Below are 23502 nucleotides of genomic sequence, written 5' to 3' on the forward strand. Positions count from 1 at the left end.
CAGAAAAACATATTTTTAAAAGATATTGTTTTAGACAGAGATATATTTTTGCTGTGGTCAATAACTCACAAGTGTGGTCTATCAATACCAGGTGGTATTTTGTACAAATATCGAATGACTTCAGTATAATTTCACTTTGAACATAAGTTGCACATTGTTACTTTCGACTCCATCAGTAGGGACGAAAGTAACACACAGGTGGGTCAAAAGTAACACAACAATACAAGCTAGATTTTTTTTGTTACTCTTGTTTTCATTAAATATATCTGACTAAAACTTTGTTAATATGTAACTGCAAACATATTTTTTCCTTTATCTTTGCAAAAAAAATATTAAATTACATTTTCATTTAAAATTTCAGTTTCATCAAATGTTTCAAATATAAGACAGTAAAAACTTGATTTGTTTAGAATATTTTTTTATTGGCAATGTCAATCCATTTTATAAAACATTCAACAGTATGAACAATATGAAAATTAAACTAAATTAGCATAAAATCTCAAAATAATCTAACAGTAGTCATGTTTTTATGTGTAAATTCAAAATGTGCATAAAAACATCTGGATGGAAACACAAAAAATTCATAGGTGGAGGTGGAAAAGCTAAGGTATGGCTAACCTAAATGTGAGGGATAAAATGTGAGGGTGACCTACCGAAATCAGCTGTTCCTCAATGTTCCTCTAGTGAATCCTAGAAACAAAAACAGCAAAGGGATGCCACCATAACTTTGATGGAAACCTGACTTATGTAAACAAACAAAAAGGAACATTAAAAAGGCATTAGCCTACTCATTGTCACAGTTGTGACAGATATAATGTTCTGCACCCTCAGTGCATGCCTCATGTGACCAGAGCTGGCAAAAGAGACAGTGAACCCACACTTCCCCAGGCAAGGATGAGCTGATGTTTCGTCACACACAAGACATTCCTCATCCTTGTCTGAGGAAACTGTGGGCGCAGTGTTTTTGACCGTGAGGAACCTTTTCTTTGGAGCAGGCGGCTTCTTCTGGGGCTTCTTCTTCTGGATCCTCTTCTGTTGCTCCTCCTCCAGAGCTGCCCTCACCGGAGAGTCAGTGAGGATCGCCGTTGACCTGCAACATTCAAAGTGACAACATTTTTTTGTCAACATTTGTATAAATTTACAGGCAGTTATTGCTCATCCTCTGTCCACATGATAGCATAAATAAATTACTCAGGAAAAAGCAAAAACCAAACGCTACTCACCTCCTTTTGCCTCTCCGTTTTGTGTCCTTTTAGAGGGACATTTTTTATGACATAATTAAGATAAAATAAGACTTTACTGATCCTGCACTAGGGATTTTTACATGTTGCAGCAGCTTTGCAGACAGTGGAACAATCAAATGTAATGTCAATAAAAATAAAAATTAGAATCAAAATGAAAAATCTATTTAAAGAATATACAAATCTCACATTTTGTGTAAGTGAGCTGCATTTTGAGTTTTTACTGTAACGTTACTACACTAACCTCCTTAGGAGACAGGCCAAAATATAATCAGCTGCCCTCTTAATATAAGCCTCCAGCTTCCTCTCTTGGTCCACAGAGAAGACTTTGGTGTGTGACCTGTACCCTGGTGGTCTAGTCTTCTCCCTGCTGTTCTCTGCCCTCCTCCTGCAGTATCGGAGCAAAGTGACATGGCAAATGCCATGCGACTTTGCAGCTGCCCTAAGACTAATGTGTCTTACAGATATGTCCAGAAACGCCCCTCTCATACACATCTGGCCTCTGCCTGTCTTTCTGACCCTCACTCTTGGCATATTCTGTTGGTATAATATGACATAAACATGTTTTAATAAACTCTGCAACACAGAGAAAATCTCCTCATTAGCAGCGGGACGAAAGTAACACTTGTTACTTTCGTCCCGACTGGAACTCCTGACATTTAAACCCGAATTACTTGTATACTGAAAAACTCTGACAAGGCAAACTTGATCATATGCGTTACAGCACTAAATAACTTGTAGATTGATAATTATTGTGACACATGAAACGAGAAACACAACTTGTAAACAGAAAAAAGTACCGCTTCAGTAATTTACTTACCGTACTCGAAAACAGCTTTCAGGACATAACAGCGGGAAACAATGATGAAATCACGTGATATTTTGCGGCTCCGTCACTGGCTGCGTGCTGAAAGTGCTGTCAAAGCTTGAAATGCAAATGTAGTCAGGGCTCAGAGAAAATCGCTTTGTTACTTTCGTCCCGTGTTACTTTCGCCCCGGTTCTCCCCTATTAACCCCTAGGTTCATTTTACGCCGGAATGGTCCTTTAAGTTGCTTTTTTCAAAGTTAGGGTTAGAGTTAGGGGGTTAGGGTTAGGGTTTTTTCTTTTTCAGCGTCTTTGTGAGTTTTTTTCAACGCTTTGGTCACTTTTTTCAATATTTTCCCTTTTCCCGACGTTTTTGTGACTTTTTCCATGTTTAGGGCACTTTTTTGGCACCTTTTCTAAAGTTTGTTAGCCGGGTTAATTTTCTAAAGTTTGTAGGTCTTCTTTCAGTGTCTTTTAGTTTTTTTTACATTTTCAGCGCTTATTTCATATTGTCTGTTATAAAAAAACTTTGAAAACGGGTCAAATTTGGCCCGAGAACAACATGAGGGTTAAAAAAAATCGGCCAAAACATTGAAAAAATGATCTAAAAAAAAAAAAACGTCAAAAGGCACCAAATGTCGGAAAAAGCGCTATCAACTTTAAAAAAAAAGGCAACAAAAAGACTGAATGAAGCAACAACAATGTTGAAATAAGTGCCAAAAATGTCAGAAAAAGGAGACAAAAACCTTGAAAAAGGAACAAAAAATGTAATGAAAGCCCAGTTTTGATTATAAGGGGGTTGTTGAGCACTACAGACAACTGTGGTTAGCTGAGCATTATGGGTACCTTGTTATTATGCCTTGTTCCTGCCAATATACCAGCAGACACCACTCAGTCTATTTCCCTGTGACATTGTGTTATCAGTCACTTCCCCTTTCCTTACTTCCTCCTACAGTCACATAATAGGGGCTCTATAAGAAAGAGTCAGCTATTTTGCTCTTCACTAGGATTTTTGTGTAATTTTTGCTGAGGTGCAATTTAAGACAAATACAGCCACATAGACTCTTGTATATTTAGTATGAGGATATACTGTACTTGTTGTCTGTGGTTGGAAAATGCCAGTCTTGCATAGAGTACTTGAAAGCAATACTTGAGTTAACGTAAATATAGTACAAGTATCTTCCCAGAAAATGATTTTGGTAGTACTTAAAGTAACTTTGTAGAATATTACTTGAGTAAAAGCCTCTGATATGTACTGAACTTAAAGGTCCAATGTGCAGGAATTTCTCCCATCTAGCATTGAGATCGTATATCGCAATCAATTCTCTCGCACCACGCAGTTCAAAGTACGTATTACAGCTACGTCTGCCTTTTCCTGTTCACAGTCCGTGATGGGAGTGCCACTTTGTGAATGAAGGATGTCATTCAAGAGCCGGACCTGATTGGTCCTAAAACCGAAACGTTGTATTTTTCTAAAAAAAATTATTGCTTGCGTAATGGTCAGTGTACGGGACTTTCTCTAAGATAATGAACAACTAAAAACGTTACACATTGGACCGTTAAAGATCAAAAGCAATTTTCTGATATTAAATGTACTTAATTATATTATGGGTCAAAGTTGAAATAATTTAGAACTTTGAGCGCAGCACAAAGCAGCAAATCTGTTTGGCGCCACCACCCCAGAGTCAGCTTGTGTGGAGAGAACTCTGGGTTCTTTGCTCAGACATTACAGTGGAGTGTGCAGGCTCAGGGCTGAAGCCATTATGAGCCGATGAACCCACATGGATCCACATGGACATGTTGGCTGGGAGGGAAAGGCCACTCTGTGGTGTTTTTTGCCCCCAACGTCGCCTTCCAGGCAGCTAACCCTAACCTTAACCCTAAACATAACCATTGCCGTGCTGCCTGGAAGGCAACTTTGGGGGCAAAAAAACACCACACACGGGAAAGGCCCCTTCGTTCCAACTGTGAGAAGGAGTGCATTAGTTGAGCCAATGTCTCGCTGCATCTGGGTTTAATAATGTTGAAAACAACATTTCTCAATCTTAGGTTAATGAAGTGAGCCACACTGTCCTGGGATTGCATAAAGACAGAAGAGAGTACCGTTAGTCATGTTTTCTGCATTTAGAGCAGAACATTTTCTCAACTGTATATGTATATATATATATATATATATATATATATATATATATATATATATATATATATATATATATATATATATATATATATATAATAGAATAATAATATAATAGAAATAGAATAATAGAAACTCTTTAAATTCAACAGCTGCACTATAATATGTGCCACCAGAAACTGAATTTGAATCATTTATATTTGAATTTGAGTTGCTAAACTTGAATAATTGCATTGAAAAACTGAATTTGAATCACATAACTTGAAATTGCATTGTTTAATTTGAATCATTGCATTGAAAAACTTTATTCGTTTGGAACTGAAGTCCAATAAAATGTGATCCTCACTGAAAATTCAACTCTCTATATATCTTCACATTCAGTTCTCACAATTCAATTTCAAGTTATGATTGCAATGATTCAAATTAAACAATGCAATTTCAAATGATGTGATTCAAAGTCAATTTTTCTATGCAATTATTCAAGTTTAGCAATTCAAATTCAAATATAAATGATTCAAATTCAGCTTCTGGTGGCATATTTCAGCCCATACTGCACGCACTCCTAAGCCTCCCAACTCGATTCAACACTTCTCTAAAACTGTAACACCCACTGCACATTAGAGCCTTCATAAAGATAAGATTTATTACAGAGGTGGAGGAAGTATCCCCATCTTTCTTTTACTTCAGCAAAAGTAGTGATACCACAGTGTAGAAATGGTAGGAACAGTCTGCATTCAAATGTTTAGAGTGCTTATTATGCAGGATGGCCCATTTCAGAAAAAGAAAAATACTAATTTCGTGGGATTGTAATTACTCATGCATTCACGTTGCATCACTATGAGTGTCATTATTTAGTGGCCTATCAGCCAGTTGCAGCTGGTAAAGATGGGGCTCCTCCTTAGTTGATTTATATTTTGTATTATTAATCTGAATTGGCCAAATAACTATAACTAATCTATTAGAGCAGGGCTGTCTAACTCAACTTCACTAAGGGCCACACTGGAAAATAAGAATCACATCAAGGGCCAGGCACAAAGTTTATAGTCATGCTTTTATTTAAGAGAAAAGTCAAATATCTTTGACTGTATGGTTGCATGTCACATAGAAGGCTCACCAGCACCTCTCTTTCCTGAGAGAAAAACCAGCTCTCTTCAGACATCCTTGTGATTGAACTAGCGCTGCACTTTTTGGCAGCCTGTTTTCACTTTAGTCTTTGTTTCAAGCTGTCGTTTTAGTTTTTATTAGTTTTAGTCACGTTCATACTCTTTTTAGTCTAGTCAAGTTTCAGTCGACTAAAAGTCTGAGCATTTTAGTCTTATTTTAGTCAGAATTATCCATGAGTATTTTCGTCTAGTTTTAGTCGACGCAAACTGATGACATTTAGTCTAGTTTTATTAGTAGAAGTATACAGTTGCACAAAATGGAAAAACCCAAGTACAGTACTTGAGTAAATATACTTAGTTACTTTCCACCACTGTTGCTGACAGAACTGTCGGATTAAACTGCATTAGTGTGAGCTGTGTGTCCCTAATACCATTTTCTGCTCCCATTCCTAGTGGGAATTTGCACAGGTGAACTTGTACCCCCCGCAGTGTGACAGTATGTTGCTGGGATCCCAGGAGTCAATAGAGCGTAAACAGCCGTCGGCCCATACAGCTCAGGACTACTGACTGAAAGCAGAGCAAACAGAGCTTTGTCTCCATCTTTTCACCGGCGCTGTGTGAACGTGTGCGAGCATTCATGTGATCACAGCGTGTGTTTTGGTGCGCGACACCACAACAACCGTCCCTGATATTGTTCAGACTCTCATCGCCTGAGGTTGGTCTCCATGGAGACGGCACATCAGTGATGTCAGCGCACAACGACCTCGCGGTAAACATCTGCGCGGCGTCCTCTGTGGAGAATATGAACACTGGAGTCAATCAGGGAATCAATTGGCTAATGTGTTTGAGGGCCGCCTGTGTGAAGATCTGAGCGTGCTCAGGAGTGGTTTATTTACAGAGGAGGAGACGAGGACAGAAGCTGTCCCCACGGTTACCAGGTGAGAGACAGGTGGTTTGTTCTACAGGCATTCAGCTGGGCTCATGACACAAGGATCAAAGTCTCCAGGAAGCTAGCCCATATGCAAACGTACCATGTCTTCTGACACAAGTCTGCTTCACTCCTTCACCACTGTAACATTATGGCAACGTAACAACTTCAAAGCCTAGCTCAGAGCAGTTTATCTATACAGTTTTTTACAATCACTTTGGCGCTAATTTCAGAACCTTGACGTCATTTTTCAAAACTCTAGACACAAAACTCAAAACGATCATCACTTGTAACACAGGCTATCCAATGTTCAAAACATTGCATTGTGCAATCATATCTTTAAATAAATATTGCACATGCACAACGATTGGTTCAAAAAACAAATTAATGGTGAAATACCATTGAAACATTACTTTAGATCACCCACACACAAGCTACCCATAGTTTCACTGTGTCATCGTTCGTACAATCATTAAATATTGTAGTACAAAATAGGTGATACATGTTTCATTATGGTACTAGATGTAAATACATCCCTGTAAAAGTACTGAAGTAGAAGAGCGAATACTACAGACACAGTGAAATCATTGAACAAAACCTGAAATGTATTGATGAAAAACAATACAGTACGATCACAACATAGGTTTATTTGAATCAAAGCAAAATAATTAGCTACAAAATAGAAAAGAAAAGACAGTACTGTAAAACATCAAATGCAGTGTTCCTCAACTTGCTTGTACTTCACAGTAAAAAGCAAAACAAAGAAGTGATTACTGTACTTCTACATATATATATATATATATATATATATATATATATATATATATATATATATATATATATATATATATATATATATATAAATATATATATATCAATCATCAGTAACTAGTTGGCAGAATTGGACCAGCAATTCCAAGGGCCTGCATCGATACAGTGCAGTACTGTCAATATTGTAAATAGTCTCAAAGGTGGTACATGGGACCATAGAAACAGTGTCTGATAAACATTAGTACATTACAGTAAAGAATGATGATGAAATATTACATCCATAGATCATGTAGTCTAATTGGTTCATGCTACACGGTAATTGGTGACAATGAATCTCGTTATCTTGAAACTTTCATGATCTAAACATGGAATATTGTCTGTCTGTTTCCATACAACTATGCATTGAGAGTAATGCAACAGTTACTTATCATTTTGAGTAGTTGTATCAATTGATAGTTAGATAATTGTAATGAAATCAATAGACAATCTGAAATGTAATGTGTGAATTGCTTTTTGAAATAGTAGTACTTTGATGTTAAGTTGTGTCATATTGAACAGGTGATCTTTGTTAAATGAACAAATGATCTCAGGTTTATGTGTATTGTATCCAAGCAATTGAAAAAAGTGTTAAAGTTTTGAAAAATGTGCATTTTGATCATTGGTTGTAAGTTTTGTGTCTAGAGTTTTGAAAAATGACGTCAAGGTTCTGAAATTAGTAGCAAAGTGATTGTAAAAAACTGTAATGAAGTCAACCCACAGACGCTAAGGAACCCACATCCACCCAGTGGAGGCCTTACTGAGCCTGACAAAATGTGTGTGTGTGTGTGTGTGTGTGTGTGTGTGTGTGTGTGCGTGTGTTTGTGTGTTTGCATGTGTGTGTTTGCCTGTGTGTGTATGTTTATGTGTGTGTGTGTGTTTGCGTGTCTGTGTGTGTGTTTGTGTATTTGTGTGTGTTTGCGTGTGTGTGTTTGCCTGTGTGTGTGTGTGTTTGTGTGTGTGTGTGTTTGCGTGTGTGAGTGCATGCATGAGTGTGTGTGTGTGTGTGTGTGTGTGCATGCATGTGTGTCTGTGTGTGTGTGCGCATGTGCGTGTGTGTTTATGTGTTTGTGTGTTTGTTTGTTTGCGCGTGAGTGTGTATGTGTGCATGCGTGTGTGTGTGCGCGTGCGTGCCATGTGTGCATGCCTGCGTGTGTGTGTGTGTGTGTGAATGATGATGGCAGCTTCCTCATCATATTGTCAAGCAGCAGCATGTATAAAAATCATAAAATGATTGTCACCACGAGCTCGATCTGAACTTGGAAAAAAACGCTTTTAGTTTTATGGGGAACAAATTACAGCACATTTCTTAAAATCAACTCACTTGTGCCTTTTGGACAATTTAGAAATCTGGTTTTAAACCTGCCAACTTCTACTTGTACAGTACGTGCTTTACATAACTGTACTTCCTTTTGTATTATCCTAATTTATTGATCAATTCCTCAATTCAGAAAGTTTGAAAGTTTTATTGCCTTTTTTAATGTAATTTATGATTACTTTGTAATTACTCAATGTCACTGTACATGAAGGCCGGCCCATGATCTCTCAAGGCACAATAAAGGTTGAATGAATGAATTGTAAAGCACTTTGTCTGGTAAGCTATATAAATGCAGTCCATTTACCATTTACCATAACTGATTACTGTAAATCATCATTGAAACCCCAGCTGTGCCCACAGGTCTGTAATGTGTGTGTGAGAGGACAGCAGCAGCAGTTCCTTCTTGCTTGTTTCATATCCTGCAAGGTTTACCCAACCACAGCACACAACGTGGACTTATGGAAGTGGTCATTATGCTGGGGAAGAGGCTTTCAAAGTGGGGACTCTCGATTCTATCTGGACTCTCTGGACTCTTTGAAAGAGTTCCCAAGTGACTCAGGGAGTTCCAGCAAGTGAGGGAGATAACTCAAGGTCCATTCAGACTCAGGCTACATCTCCAGCACTCCGATTTTGGTTTTTAAACATTTGAGTTTTGAGCCTAAAGTGATCTTGGTGCACCAAGTGTTTTTATCTCCAGTAGAACTGAACAGAACTAATCTCTGTTTAAACTAACACGTCCAAATTTAGCCGGGTTAGGGGGTAAGGGGCTTTGAGGGGCCCTCCATAATGGTTCCAATCACTTTCTTTCCTTCTGGTGATAATTTAAACCGTCTGAAACATGACAAGGAGTTCCAACTACACACAGCTTTATTCTAATGGGTCACAAGCCAAAAAGGTTGGGAATTAGCAGATTGTTTCGTGTTTCATAAAATAATAATTTGATCAACTTTGATCTCAAAGGTAATCCAGCTGTTAAATAGAGAAAGTGCATTAAAAAATACAATATTTTCCTCTGAAATGTAGTATCCAGTATTGACATGTGTGTATGGTAGGTGGTCCACCATATATTTAGGCCTATGGTGGACTTTTCGTGGATAGTATGTGCAGATTTTAGATATCTTCAGTCACAAAAATGCCTTTAGTAGTTCTGAAGGTTTGAAATATGTGAGCTTAGAAGCTCTACTATCCACCTCTACGATCGGACCCAGTCAAGGCGCCGACACACTGGGCCCATCCAAAGTGCTGCAGGCCTCCATCCCAGCAGCGTCGGATTGACAGCTCACTAATTTGGTCCCATCATGTCTCCCACATCAGCAGCCGCTCCTCCAGCCACCAACACCTCAGCTTGGATGGCTGCCAACTTGCTTCAAGGCAGAGAGAAATGGAAATATCAATAGTTGTCATGGATGGAGATATTCTGCAACAAAGCCGGCATGGTTCTGGGGAATAAGAGAGAACCTCTGGTCTGTATGACATCAGAGGCAGGGGGGGGCAGAGGCGGAGTGCTGGAAGGGATATAAATGGGATCTCAATGCTGGTGACTTTAGCTGGGAAACAGTTTCAGGTTACTTGTAGAATCCAATGGATGTCCGTTTCCTACAGATGAAATACTTTGTTATCATCCACATAGCTTGCCTGCATATTCCATGTGCAGAGTCAGGTGTGAGGCTGAGGACAGGATGGAGAAGAGAGGCTGACTGGACCAGCATCCTTCCTGCTCTCCCTCTGACTGCAGACACCGGCAGACAGCAGGAGAATTCCTTTGATACCGGAGCAACACGGGGAACAGATACCAGCTCCTGGCATGGAGGATTGGGTGGATCCACCAAGAGAAAGAAGGCGAAGAAGGGCCGAGTGAGGCACTTCGGAAAGTTCAACTCAGACACGGTGAGTGTTGAGGACTGATGTATCCTGATTACTTTCTAAAATACTTAGTTAGTTGGACTCAGTTAGAGCAAACAGCAGAGGGAGCAGTGACATTAAGCCTTGCGTTGTCTTCCGTTGACCATGCAACTTTTTGTAGGTCAAAATTTGAAATAAAAAAATAATAATTCAACGTTTTGGTCGTCTTTTTCGACAATGTTGCTTTGCCCCTGATGTTTCTGTCACTTTTTTCAACTTTTTTTTATCCCTTTTCCCAACGTGTTTGTCACTTTCATCCCAGGTTTTTTGTCACTTTTTCCGATCAAGGGTGGCCACTGCCCCCTCTGGCCCCCCTAAATCTGGCAAATATTTTCATACATTTTTAACCCCAGCTTTATCCTCAAAGAGGGGACAGTATATATGATAATACAGACAGATAATATGTAGATTAACCCTGAATGAGTATCCTTGTGTTAATTGTTATATGTGTGTTACGTCCCTATTGTGTCTAGGCACGTAACAATTTGTAGCGTAAATCTTTTGTAGAACCAAACCTGTAGAGGGTTGGTGGTATGTAACACTTGTGCTTGTTATTATATTTGGTACTACCTCAAATGGCATGTGGCCCCAGCCAGGCCCCTCCATTTGAAATGGTCTAGAACCGCCACTGCAAAGAAAGCTGAGACTGCAGCTCCTCCTGATTCATTCAGGGACCGTGGGGATTGAGTGTAGTGAGTCCAGGAACTGAACAGCTCTAACTAACACAACCTGGAAGCAGACAGGCAGCCTCGTGTGCTGTGCTGTAGAGCACAATGCAGGGATCTGCTCTGGCATGGGGCAATTACAGAGTATGACAATCTCAATGAAAAAGCACTGTTCTCTCTCAGAATATTTAAAGCCAACCACAGCATCATGTAGCCTGCTGTATGAATGTCACTATCTGCAAAGTAAAATTGACACGATTAGAAAAGGATATAATCAATGGTTATACAGAAGTCAAAATATAATAACAGTAAAAAAGACATTCATATGAATGTGAGGCAGATGAAATATACACCCAACCAACCAACAGAAAGAATAATGCACCACAATGCAATGTTTTTTTGTCAAAAAAATATTTTCCCACAGGTCATACCAATAGTTTTGGACTTATGTGGGCAGGTTTTGAGATCTGTGTCTGTGAGATTTCTGCCTCCAACCCAATAAAATAGAGACAATGGGGATCTTCTTCTTCTTTATCTCCCTTCAGCTATTGCGTTCAGTGCATAATGAAACCCAACATGGAGAGAACAGTATGGTAAATAAAGCCAAATAATATAATATCTAATGATTACATGAAATGGAAATGTTCTTGAGCATCAGGTCCCTATAGACTTGAGCCTGACACAGATGGTGTCCATGTAAACTTCAGACTCGCTGTGTGAAAGTGACCAAAGCTCGGCAGCAGGGCGTGAATCTGCACTCAGACTTTATAGCTGTATGTCGATCAGTAACTTTTATTATTTGTATAAGCCTTCACATGAAGTTACTGCTCTTCCTCTTTCTAAGACAACAAACTCAACTTAACTGTGACTGTCTACATATTAAAAGGACACCATACCTGGGGATTGGTAAAAGCAAATTCAATTTTATTCACAAATTAACAACCAAAGATTTAAACAAAACTATGGGAGTCTAGCAAAAAAGACCAAAAGAAGGGGAAGAAGCCTGGGCCAACCCACAAAGGGCCATCGGACCCAGATGTACAGGGGGCTGGGCACCAGCCTTCCTTATGTACAGGGCGATGGGCCACAACCTTCCTTGTGTACAGGGGGCGGGGCCACACTTACAATCAGGAATCAGGAGCAGCAGAGGGGCAGAGAGGGAGAAGAGAGCAGGGATAAAAGCCTGTCTGTTTGTTTCAGCACGGCTGTAGTGGAGTCCAAACCCGGAGCTGCAGCGCGTCCTCAGACTGCTCAGGATGCTTGGGGCTGTACACCTGTAACCTGCTGCTTGGAACGTGCCAGCTGAAGGGCCTGTCCCAACAGACAGGTACATGTTGATCACCGCACCAAATACTGCAACAGGGCCCATTTTGATTATATTTAGGGACTGAACCCAGAATCTAGATGCCTAGATCATTCAGAAAAAAAATCTGAGCCATTTTTTTAGAAAATAGTGCTTGTCAACCATTAGTCTAAATGGCATAAATCTCTCATTTTCAAAAGTTATTGATGCTGCATTTTGGAAATGTCTGCTTTTCCATAGATACATATCCAATATCATTTATACAGCCTCACCTTTGTAGTAGTGGCCCTGTGGCTCAGCATTAAAAGAAATTTACTTGGAAATGTTGCTGTCGTTCGAGTTACATAATTTAGTGTTTCCCATACCATGATGGCCCTAAAATGATGTTGAAATACACAGTTAGCACAGTAGAATGTTAGACGTTAAAGTCTCCTGTGATCTCAGTAACATTTGTCAGTTATGTCTTTATTTAGTATACATTCATTAGGTATGTGATTTATCCAACATAGAAGTTAAAATATACCAAACAAGCCTAATCTGTTGAAATATTTGTACTTATTCCCACAAAGATATCAATGTGTTATTACAAATACAAAACAAAAAGTACAGTGTGGTTTCAAGTGGGGCATTCTGTTTTAATGTAAGAAAGTGACCAACATCAATGCTATTTGACACAAATAAATGAATGTTTGCGCATTGTTGTTAATAAAAAAGCCATCACTTCTTATTTGATGGATGATATGATGGTGCTTGAGAGATAATTGCTATAATTGCGTGTTGATTTCAAGCACATGTCCAACACAAGAAGATGATGAAATGACTGGGTAAAGGAGGGCGATGAGTCTGCAGATATTTAAGCCACAAACAAGGAAAGTGAAATTAAAACAGTAAAGTGAAATCAAAGTGTTGTCGTTTCTGTCTTTGCAGATAAATTCCTCCAGACCCTGAGGGATTTCTGACCACCACACTGTACTCCCTGGAAACACTCCGTTATATTGAGTTAGCTGCATATCCTCATTTCTTCATATCAGAACAGGTCATTTTGTGTCACGTTGGTTTGGATAATAAAATCACTTGATGGATTACTTGTGCCGTGTCGCATTTGTTTTCAGACGTGTGTAGTTTCCTTCAGTTTTACCTTGTCTATGATTGTGTGTTGTTCCTTACAAATGTCTAGTTTAAGGACAAATCTGGTGCAAAATGAACCTAGGGGTTAATGACACATGGGTACACATGAGACAGTACCTTCACGTATACAGGCAGGCGCCATCTTGGGAAAACAGTCATGACCAGTCGAACCACGAACGCTGTGCTTGAGCTATGTTACTGGTTACTGGTTGCACGGCATTCGTTGTTCGACTGGTCGTGACTGTTTTTCCAAGATGGCGCCCGCCTGTATACCGAACGGTACTGTCTTTATAAACTATATTTTTAATAAACTGTCTGTACACTTACAAAGTTCTCAATGCTTGTGTTTACATGTAGCGACCCTCATTATGCTACCGTGGAAGTGTGGTGCTATTTTGAGCCTTGTTAGTGGTGTAGAAATAGCGATTTCTTTTTACTTTTGCGTGGCCCCGACAACTAGCGTTATAAGCTAATTAGCGGTTTGCCCTAAAACTGGTCACATTCGATTAGCATGAAAACATATCCCAGAGAACGGTCGACTCAATACACGTGTTATTAACCCCTAGGTTCATTTTGCACCGGATTTGTCCTTTAAGTGTCTCTGTAGTTTAATTTCTAGTTGAAATCTTTTTCATAGTCCGAGTCATAAATCTGCCTCATCTCATTCTGGATGGACCATGATCAACACCTTAAGGTGACTGATTAGAAGCTCTTATGAGTTCTGACCCTGTAAAGCAGTGCTTCTTAAACTCCGGACCAAGGTCCGCATCCGGACCAAACTGCAAGTAAATCCACACCCAGTACATCATTTGTGTTATGAAAAATGTCTATGGATCAATTATTGTTAGTGATGTTGAATATACGCAAAAAAAAAAATCTATAAAAAAGTTGAAAAAGGCAACAAAAACTAATAGAATCCCTGACAAAACCATTGAAAAAAGTCACAAAAACATTGGAAAAACTTTAAAAAAACAATACAAAGTACCGGTTCCCAAATCGGTCCAAAAGTTGAGCAGGAAAATAGTGGAGCTGATAGTCTTAATTAGCTTTGTAGCAACTCATTTGGCAATGGCTTGAATGTAACGGACGTTCATTAATAATAATCAAAAAGTTACACACTAAAGCTTTAATGATATGTATCATAAACTAACAATAATCTGAATCTTTACATCTACAGTACAGTCTTAATCCTCAATTAAACATCCTCTTACACAATTTGTAGTCATGTAAAAGGAAATAAAAGCAGAGAAAAGAGGAATATACAGAAAGAGGAACAGAGATTTAGTGATTGATGGATTGCTTGCAAAGGAGGATAAAAGTCAGAGCTCAAAGCACACAGTTCAGACCTCAGCTCCTCACACTCCTCAAGCTATGTCCACACACAGGTACTGTACCAATTCTTCTCCCTTACAACTAGTTTTCCATTTCGCAATAAGTGCTATTAAAAAAAGGTTGGTCAATGTGCAGCTATTTGTGTCATTCATTTTGACTAATTTACTTCATTGATTTGGATGTTTCAGCACAATCGTCGCTTCTCTGATTGGGACCATTGCCATCCTGTCCCTAATGAAACCGGACTGGGTGGCTGGACGAAAAGATGAACGGGGATTTAAACTGTGTGTCACATCGTTGCAGAGAATGAAAGACCTCTCTCATCAAAATCTGACAACTGTTCCCTTAAATCTTCCCAAAGACACGGAGTATTTGGACATTTCTCACAACTCCATCCAAAGACTGAGCGGAGCTCCGTTTTCTAGACTGTCCCGGCTCTGTTGTCTGAAGGTGACTCACTGTGGCCTGCAGAACATCTCTCCTGCTGTGTTCGCTCACACGCCAGCACTCAAAGTTCTAAATATATCTTACAATGACTTAGCTCTCATCCCTGACATTCCATTGAAACAGCTGAAAATCCTTGATTTGGCCAACAATCTGTACAGCAGCTATAGTATTCCAGCGTCATTTCAGAAGCTAACGAATCTGGACGTGCTGTCATTGGGCAGCACAGCTGCTCCGTCAGTCAACCTCCATGACTTTGATCCGTTGGCGAACGTTTCTCTGCATCATCTGGTTTTGGGAGCAGGAATTGGCTGGCAAAAGTATGACGCCGGAGCTCTTGCAAAACTGAAGTCTCTTCAAACTTTTTCACTTTTCGCATCTTTTTGCGCTGCTCCCGGGATGTTCAAGAACGTCCTCGTGGACTTGAATGCGACAAGAGCAACATCGCTGAGATTCATCACTCCATTTCCAGAAAAGTGCAGTGTGACCGGCGAAATGTTTAACAACCTGAGAACAATGCCATTCATACGGAATCTCACCGTAGAAAACACGTGGATAAACAGCTCCTTTATGGAGGGCTTTTTCAAGAACGTGTGGCTCTCCCACCTTTATGACCTCTCGTTCGTCAACATCACTTATAATGAAGACACACCAGACGGGTTTCAGTTTCGCACCATTAATCACACGGTCAACCTTTGCTCAATTACCTTCAACGGTGTGCATCATTATCAATACAGATACCCCACAATCAACATGAGCTTAGAGGCCATCTCAAATCTGACCTATTTGAAGTTCTCCAGGAGCGGAATGAACATTATACCCTGCAATCTCTTCTCTGTCCTGCCAGCGCTGGAGACGCTGGATCTGTCAGATAACCTCCTAACGGACGCAGGCTTCTGGTGGTTCAAGTGTACGCAAACCTCCGTCTTCCCCAAACTCAGGAGACTGTCCTTAAGCAAGAATCGATTCAGCAGTCTTTCCTTTATCTCTGAGCAGACAAATCAGATGAAGACATTAGAGTCTCTGGACCTCAGCTTCAACTCCATCTACCTGGACCGGGAATGCTCTTGGCCTGCTCAGCTGACTGAACTCAGACTGGGAAACAACAACCTGGGCAACAGCGTCTTTGAATACCTGTCCTCACACTTTGAGAGGATCGACTTGTCAAAGACGGGAATCACAGCCGTAACGCAGGAAACTCTGTCACGCTTTCCCAAGCTGACCCACCTCCAACTCAGCTTCAACAGCATCCAGGTCCTCCCTGCAGATCTCAGCGCCCCAGCGCTGCTCAGTCTCTACGTAGACCAGAATGCTATCACATCTGTATCCAGGGAGGTCTTAGCAGGACTTCCCGGACTTCAGACCCTCAAAGCTGGAAACAATCCATTCGTCTGCTCATGTGACTCTTATTGGTTCGTCACTACTCTGAACAAGTCCTTGCTCCCGGACTGGCCCTTAGATTATACATGCAGCACCCCGCCATCTTTTGCAGGCCTGTCACTCTCCGAGTACAAAACCAGTGAACTGTCATGTGAGATGTGGCTTCAAGCTGCAGTTGCTGTTCCTGTCGTAATAATGATATCTGCAGCCATGGGTCTGCTTTTCTATAAGTGCGACGGAGTGTGGTATACAAAGATGTTATGGGTGTGGATCAGGGTGAAGAGGAGAGGCAGGAAACGCTCCCACATGTTGAAGAATCTATCCTGTAGTTATCATGCATTCATCTCCTACAGTCACCAGGACTCTGGCTGGGTGGGCAGCCAGCTGGTGCCCACTCTGGAAGGTGCCAGGTTTTCACTCTGCGTTCACGAGCGTGACTTTGTCCCCGGTGAGTGGATCATAGACAACATCATCAACTGTGTGGAGTCCAGCTACAAGACGCTGTTTGTCCTCTCCAAACACTTCGTCCAGAGCGAGTGGTGCAACTACGAGCTCTTCTTTGCCCAGCACAGAGCCATCAGTGTCCAGCAGGACTCTTTAGTCTTCATATTACTGGAGCCCATTCCGACTAACTCTCTGCCCAAAAAGTTCCTGAGACTTAGAAGTTTACTGAGGCAGCAGACGTACCTGGAGTGGCCGAAGGATGAACGGAAGCAGCAGGTTTTTTGGGCAAGTCTTAAATCCATGCTGCACATGGCAGACAAATCGATGGTTCTGAAGGATGTGGCTTTGGCCCTTTCAGATACAGCACCTCTAGTTACAGACCAAGAGTAAGAGCTCAAAGGATAGCTTCTCATTTTTCTTTTTTAAATCTATCTAAAAAAAAACACAGTTTTTGGTTGCTGTAATTGTTACTCCTGTTTATACTGGCCCTGAAGATACAGTATCTCTTCCTGCAATACCAATGTGAGTGATGGGGGTGGGTGGGGTCTGTGCAAAAATTAATTCCAAAGTTCAGCTGAGGCTAATACAAGGCTTCAGCAATCCAATAACGATTTGGAAAATGCCTCTTTGTGCATTCACAGACTGTTTCCTTGCTGAGCTGTGGCAGACACACACACACACACACACACACACACACACACACACACACACACACACACACACACACACACACACACACACACACACAGTTTGCTTTGCTTTGAAAGGGATCTCTCAGCATAACAGGATCCACTTATGTATGTGTTACATGCATTCTTTCCTTTGCATTTTTTTTTTCTTTATTTTTGAGTAGCTATGTATTCTATCCTATTCATAATTTCTTGTGTGTCTTATTTTTTTTATATATATATATATATATATATATATATATATATATATATATATATATATATATATATATATATGTATATAAAAAACAGCTTTAAGATAAATAAAGTTAAAATTGTACATACAGTGGGATAAGAACCAGCCTAGAAATCTATATCTATCTATAATCTTGATGTGGGTCTGGCTTGTGAATGTAAATATTATTGACATTATTGCCCCTGAGATTTTTTACGTTGTTATTCCACACAGAAAACACAATGCACTGGAAACATACCTAAATATTGTTATGATATTTACAGTAATATTGCAGATATAACCATTTGATTTGCCACATATAGTGAATTGGAGATGCGTATGATTATGTTTCTGTAATCAGTCAAAATGATAGTTGCATGATGACAACAAATCATTGCTTTAATTACAGCTTTCATACAAGTTACCAGTGAGATAAAAGGAGTCATTAGGGACAGTAATTAGAGCTCTTTTTTGACACTTATTTTGCCTGGGTTTTAAAAAAAACATTTTTGTCGCTTTTCAACGTTTAAAAAAAGAAGAAAATTTGTTGTTTTTTTAGCTGCTAGTTTTACACTTAATTTTTTTTAATTCATTGTCACACACTCACCCACTCACATATATAGCACATGTGGTGAACTCATGGGTGAGTGTGTGTGGTAGAGAGAAAAGAGCGAGTGAAATGTATGTATATATCTGGAGCAGCACCTTGAATTTCGTTATTTTAATACACTGTATTTATGCAATGACAAATAAAGCTTGATTTGATCTTTTTTGAATTCATTGTCAATAAACCTCATTTATTTGAAATTGCATCTACATTTTGTGTTGAAAAAGCTGAAATCATGAATTGTTTTGACTAATAAGATCAGAGGATGGTGATAAATACACTATAACATTGAATAAAACACCCAAAAGTCAATGAAAGTGGTGAACTGACCCTTCATTTGACTTGTGAAGAGCATTTTATGGAATCATCTGGGTTATATTTTTGGACAATTGTTGAAAGAAATCAACAACCGGAGGGTTGAAAACATAATAAAACAGAAGTATTCAGATTTGGGCAGCGTTTTCTATTTAAATAATTCAAAATGTATTTTTACCAGCAGACAATAGGCTGTTTGTTCTGCTTTGTGGCCTTGTGTTTGTGTTCCCTGTTTAGAGGCTCTTTGAATTTAGAAACAGCAAATGTCTCCATCTACAGTTGGTAATGAGCCTCTACACCAGTGTTTCTCTTTGGAGTACTGCAGGGCGTACATGATGCATAATAATTCCTAAAATAATTGACTGTAATAAAGAATGAAATTAGTGATGGATTCTAAAGACTTGATTTGTAAGCTAGCATTGAAGTGTTTTTCAGTTACAAAGTTGCTGTTCAGCCTAAACAGGCCCAGCGCTGTATTATACCCAGTGGTGTAGTCTAATGTATTGCAGTGGGTATACTGTACTGTATATGTATATATATATATATATATATATATATATATATATATATATATATATATATATATATATATATATATATATATATGGGCCAGAATGGGACATTGGGGGGGTGGGCATATCATATTAGGGAGTCTCGGTGCCCTCCACCAGGGCAATTTTGAGAGTCAAAGACTTCTGTAGAAATACCTTTATTTAGCCTATGCAAACACACAGATGACAATTCTAAATATGTCAAAAATATAATGGAAAGTATGTCGCTGCGTGTCATTGAGCATTTTTAAATGGGTATATGGAAATCCAGGAACTTTTTTTGAGCCTGACCCTTTTTCTGACCCTACCCTTTGGTTACGACCAATAAATGCATTCATTCTTAGTGGTTATACTGCGTATACCTGCATATCAGGTAAACTACAACACTGATTCTACCTCTTTATCTAGGCCTTTTGTTTTGGTACCCAAAATGTTTGGTTCTGCTCAGGGGAGTACTTGGCTGAAAACGTATTTCAAAGGGGGTACCTTATTGAAAAAAAAAAAAATGAGAACCAGTGCTGTAGACTACACCCCACAGCGGGATGAAGGAGGGAATTAGAAAGAGTGTGTACAGCACAGACACAGGGTTTTCTCTGGCTTTATGGAAGACTTACAGTAGGTGTGCGTATTTGGGCAGACGGTTTAGGCGCCATTCCTCAAGAAAATGTGACATTTTTTCTGTTCAACAAAGGGTTGAGAATACAATGAATTGCAAAGCCTTAGGCCTTTCTCTTAAAACCAAGAGCGCCATCTAGTGAGCCATCTTATACATACCTTTTTTTGCATAGAATACTAAGCTATTAAAATAGTAATTGCTGGCATGATTTTATAAATCACATTTTAATGTTAAACATAGTCCTACATGTGGCACAGTGAATCCTTAGGATGAACCTTATCTGTGGATGGCTACCTTACCTATAGATAACATTCAAGTTATCTTATCATTTTATTATCAATCTTGTTTACAGAACTCAAAGCAATATTCTTTGCAGAGGATTGTAACCTTCTGATGTTACCACAACAATTGTATAGTCGGTTTGGAGATGCTTCGCTAGAAGAGACTACAATACCCATAATTCCATGCGTGTAACACCCAAGACGATTTGCGCCGACTCACCGAGTTGTATTCTAATTGTTGCTGCCCCTGTTCTCTCCTCCTTCCCGTGTAAGATGGTGGTTTGTGCTGCCAGCAGGTAGCCAGCACCTTTACAAGCTGACAGAAAGGCCGGTTGGCTCCGTGACAACCGCTAGTGACGGCAGCTTGCTGTAACCGTGTCCCGCACAGGCATACTTCTCCCTCAACATCCTGGAGAGGAAGCTGCAATAACACATAGGCAGGGTGAGTATCCAAACAGTTATCCCAAATGAAACCAATGCTATACACCGGACTACGCACTGAACCATCATTTTCATTGGAAGACAGACGTGATGTAGTTCAGCCAAAGACTTGTGCTGCTGTCCAGCTACTGTTGGTCTGTTAGAGGCGCTGGCCAAGGCAGCTTCCCTCACGGTGGGCTGCTGCTGCTGCTGCTGCTTCGGTTACGTCGGGCTCTGCCGGCCAGCGGAGGGCAGGCCGCGTAAACTCCTTCCTGACAGACTTTTGTAAGGAACAACTTATAAACAACACCCTAGTTTGAGAGGAATTGCCGGTGTCTTTTGATAGTAACAAATTACGCAGTGAGCGTTGTACTCCATTACACAGCAAGCCTCAAGAAAACCCGTACAAGCCCGACAGTAACGTTAGCTAGCAGCATTCCAGTCTGGCACCCAAGCCGGTTAGCATAGCTGGTTAACTTATTAGCTGATTAGCTTAGCTTAGCTCGTCATCAGTACCGGCGGAGCCCCGCTTAAGTGTTAACGTTAGCTACTTCACCCAGCACATGACTGACAACAAAGCTGCTGGTTCTAACCCTCAAACCAATAACGTTTCTGCTTGTAATTTCACACTTTATTATAAATATGTGACCATGACAAGTGTGTTACTTGACTATTTAGCTATATATGAGCTACTACGGGTCACAAACTTTGCGTTAACGTTTACGTAACGTTTCCCAAAACTTGTTTGGCGCATTTGGTCGATTTCCACCGTTTCAGAGCCACTCTGACCATATATATATATATATATATATATATATATATATATATATATATATATATATATATATATATATATTTAAATAAATATATATTTAAATAAATGCTCTTTATTGTCCACTGGGAAAATCAGTTTTCACAGTCTGTACAGGGCCAAACAAACATACATACAGTAAACGTTGACACCTTGACCCAAGACATCCTTTAGAGCACAGTTCCCTCCAGTCTGTTCCACTGACAACCTTTGCACAGCATACACAACATATAAATACCACACAACGATCAGAGCTGGGGTGTTGGCTTTGCTGTTGGGGATAGGTTGGGGGTGGGAAGGCCAATGTGATGGCAGTAAGGCTATGTTATATGTTGGTTCTGTCTTTTTCCTAGCACGCAGCAAAGAAAAGAAAAAAAAGGTAACAAGATGTGATGTGATCAAAATCAGTAATCGATGATAACAGTTGGCATGGGGTCTGTTAATTGTTGTTCAAACGTTAAACTTCTGGCGTCTTCCCCAAAACAAACACCACTGCTTCTAGAAGGTTAAAAGTGAAGTTAAGATGCCAAAAGGTTGACTCCTGAAATGGGCCGACTGTCGTAGTCTGCGCGATGGTGCCAATAGTCTCCCCTCGGCCTAGCTCTGTGTTGACATCTGACACTGTTCTCATTGGACTCGTCCTCCTCCTAAACTGTCCACAAGTCAGCCCCAGAGACACACCGTGGCATCACAGGGCTGACGATGTGCCTTTTAAACCTCTTAATGTGTTCATTTCATTGTAATGCCCAGCAGTGACAGGGATTTTACTGGCTCTGAATGGGCCTTTGGGCCACATTAATTATAATTAAAAGTAATTGCATGTAAAGTAAGTTAAAAAAGAAATTTTGAGCATCAAAGACTTAATTTCCTGCTTTCTGATACATTTCTAGGCACTAGTTTATGGTGAAAATGTCTTGTATTTATGTCAAGAAAAACTGTTTGCAGGTAACAATTAAAAATATAATGCAGAAAGGGGGGGCTTTCGCATCCAGGACCTTGGCCCGGATCTGACTACACTTGACTCCAAAGTCCAGTTTGTTTCATTTTTATGAACAGGGCATTATGGTAACTTTTATTCCGAGGCATGCTCCTAAGTTGAAACATTTAGGAGTGACATACGTATGGTAAGCCTAACTGCTATGACTGTTGTAGCTAATTTGTACAATAATGCAAAAGTGTTACAGAAGACGTTTTCTGTTTAGAAATACATTCTATTACAGTACAGGGCTTAGCAGACTTAGAGACGCTGCCGCCTCTTAACTTTTGGCATATCAGCGCCAGCTGCATGTGTAAAATATAACAGCTGTGGATGAGACTGAGGCTGGCTGCTAAAAACCAGACGCTTTGGTGCTGGTGATTTTTCCTTTGGCGCTGGCTTAAACGTTTTTGGTGGGCGCCAAAACGTTCTCTATGCAGAAAACAACCCTGAGTGATTAAAGCAACTTGACAGAAGTGATAAAACCCATCTCTTGGAGAGCAACCGTGTCTCTGTTACATTTTAAAGCTAACCACGCCACTTTGTTGTGAGAGATGTTACTACCTTCCCCTTTTTGAGAGATGAGTATTTGCAGATTAGTGAATACATGATACTTTTGGGCTGTTTCCACTAGTAGGAGGGACTATGGGCGGTCACTTTTGTAACACACTAACAATTTGCTGTGGCTTGTGAGGCTACGTTTTCTAAGTGCATTTGATGCTGCACTGGAAAGATATATTTTGAAATTAACAATGGATCAATTTAGGGGCTGCACGGTCACAGAGCCAGTGGAGCATTGAGCAGCTAAAGTGCCAGAGACCAAACCACAGCTGATTCCTAATGCTATCAAACTGGGCCTGAATTTGTTGGTGCACAGGGCCTGGGAATCAAACCTCACTAGTCTTTCTTTAGTCCGTAGTATTGACAATTTTCAAATGGACCCAGCCTTGCGGCAGCTGTGGTTTTGATGTAGCTATATGATAGCATTATTACTGTAACTGTACTTTACACGAGGGATTCACTATATATCAGCAATAATCACATCGGTATCGGCAGATATTAGTCTTTTTTTAATATGTGTGTGT

The 23502-nt window shown here is 40.0% G+C and overlaps 3 protein-coding genes and 1 long non-coding RNA gene across 5 annotated transcripts in view; 3 read left to right on the top strand and 1 right to left on the bottom strand.

Annotated features, from left to right (window-relative positions):
• Positions 1-401: 401 nt before the first annotated feature.
• LOC114550403 (uncharacterized) lies at positions 402-2154 on the bottom strand. Its single transcript, XM_028571153.1, has 3 exons — positions 2062-2154; positions 1486-1778; positions 402-1090 (listed from the first exon to the last, which is right to left on the bottom strand). The coding sequence occupies exons 2-3, from the start codon at positions 1773-1775 to the stop codon at positions 769-771; spliced, it is 612 nt and encodes a 203-aa protein (XP_028426954.1). The 5' UTR covers positions 1776-1778; positions 2062-2154; the 3' UTR covers positions 402-768.
• Positions 2155-5909: 3755 nt separating this feature from the next.
• LOC114550443 (uncharacterized) lies at positions 5910-13247 on the top strand. The gene is made up of 4 exons (XR_003691701.1): positions 5910-6224; positions 9970-10226; positions 12107-12233; positions 13137-13247. It is a non-coding gene; the product is annotated as an uncharacterized LOC114550443 (long non-coding RNA).
• A 1641-nt stretch (positions 13248-14888) lies between these two features.
• Positions 14889-17327, top strand: LOC114550335 (toll-like receptor 1). The gene has a single exon (XM_028571034.1). It carries the CDS (start codon positions 14904-14906, stop codon positions 17325-17327), a length of 2424 nt encoding a protein of 807 aa, XP_028426835.1. The 5' UTR covers positions 14889-14903.
• Positions 17328-20390: 3063 nt separating this feature from the next.
• The window catches only part of cnot4b (CCR4-NOT transcription complex, subunit 4b), a 28010-nt gene continuing 24898 nt past the window's right edge, over positions 20391-23502 (top strand). For both annotated transcript variants that reach the window (XM_028571059.1, XM_028571058.1), the window contains exon 1: positions 20391-20652. The gene's annotated coding sequence lies outside the window, so the exon portion shown is untranslated. The remainder of the gene's footprint in view (positions 20653-23502) is intronic.

Source organism: Perca flavescens, chromosome 23 (assembly GCF_004354835.1).
Source record: "Perca flavescens isolate YP-PL-M2 chromosome 23, PFLA_1.0, whole genome shotgun sequence".
In the NCBI taxonomy this organism is placed as follows: domain Eukaryota; kingdom Metazoa; phylum Chordata; class Actinopteri; order Perciformes; family Percidae; genus Perca; species Perca flavescens.

Bases quoted from the DNA above. Each gene is read 5' to 3' on its own strand.
- LOC114550403 (XM_028571153.1), bottom strand. From the start codon at position 1,775: ATGCCAAGAGTGAGGGTCAGAAAGACAGGCAGAGGCCAGATGTGTATG. The intron at 1,091-1,485 runs GTTAGTGTAGTA...TGAATGTTGCAG, and splicing joins TTGGCCTGTCTCCTAAGGAG to GTCAACGGCGATCCTCACTG.
- LOC114550335 (XM_028571034.1), top strand. From the start codon at position 14,904: ATGAAACCGGACTGGGTGGCTGGACGAAAAGATGAACGGGGATTTAAA.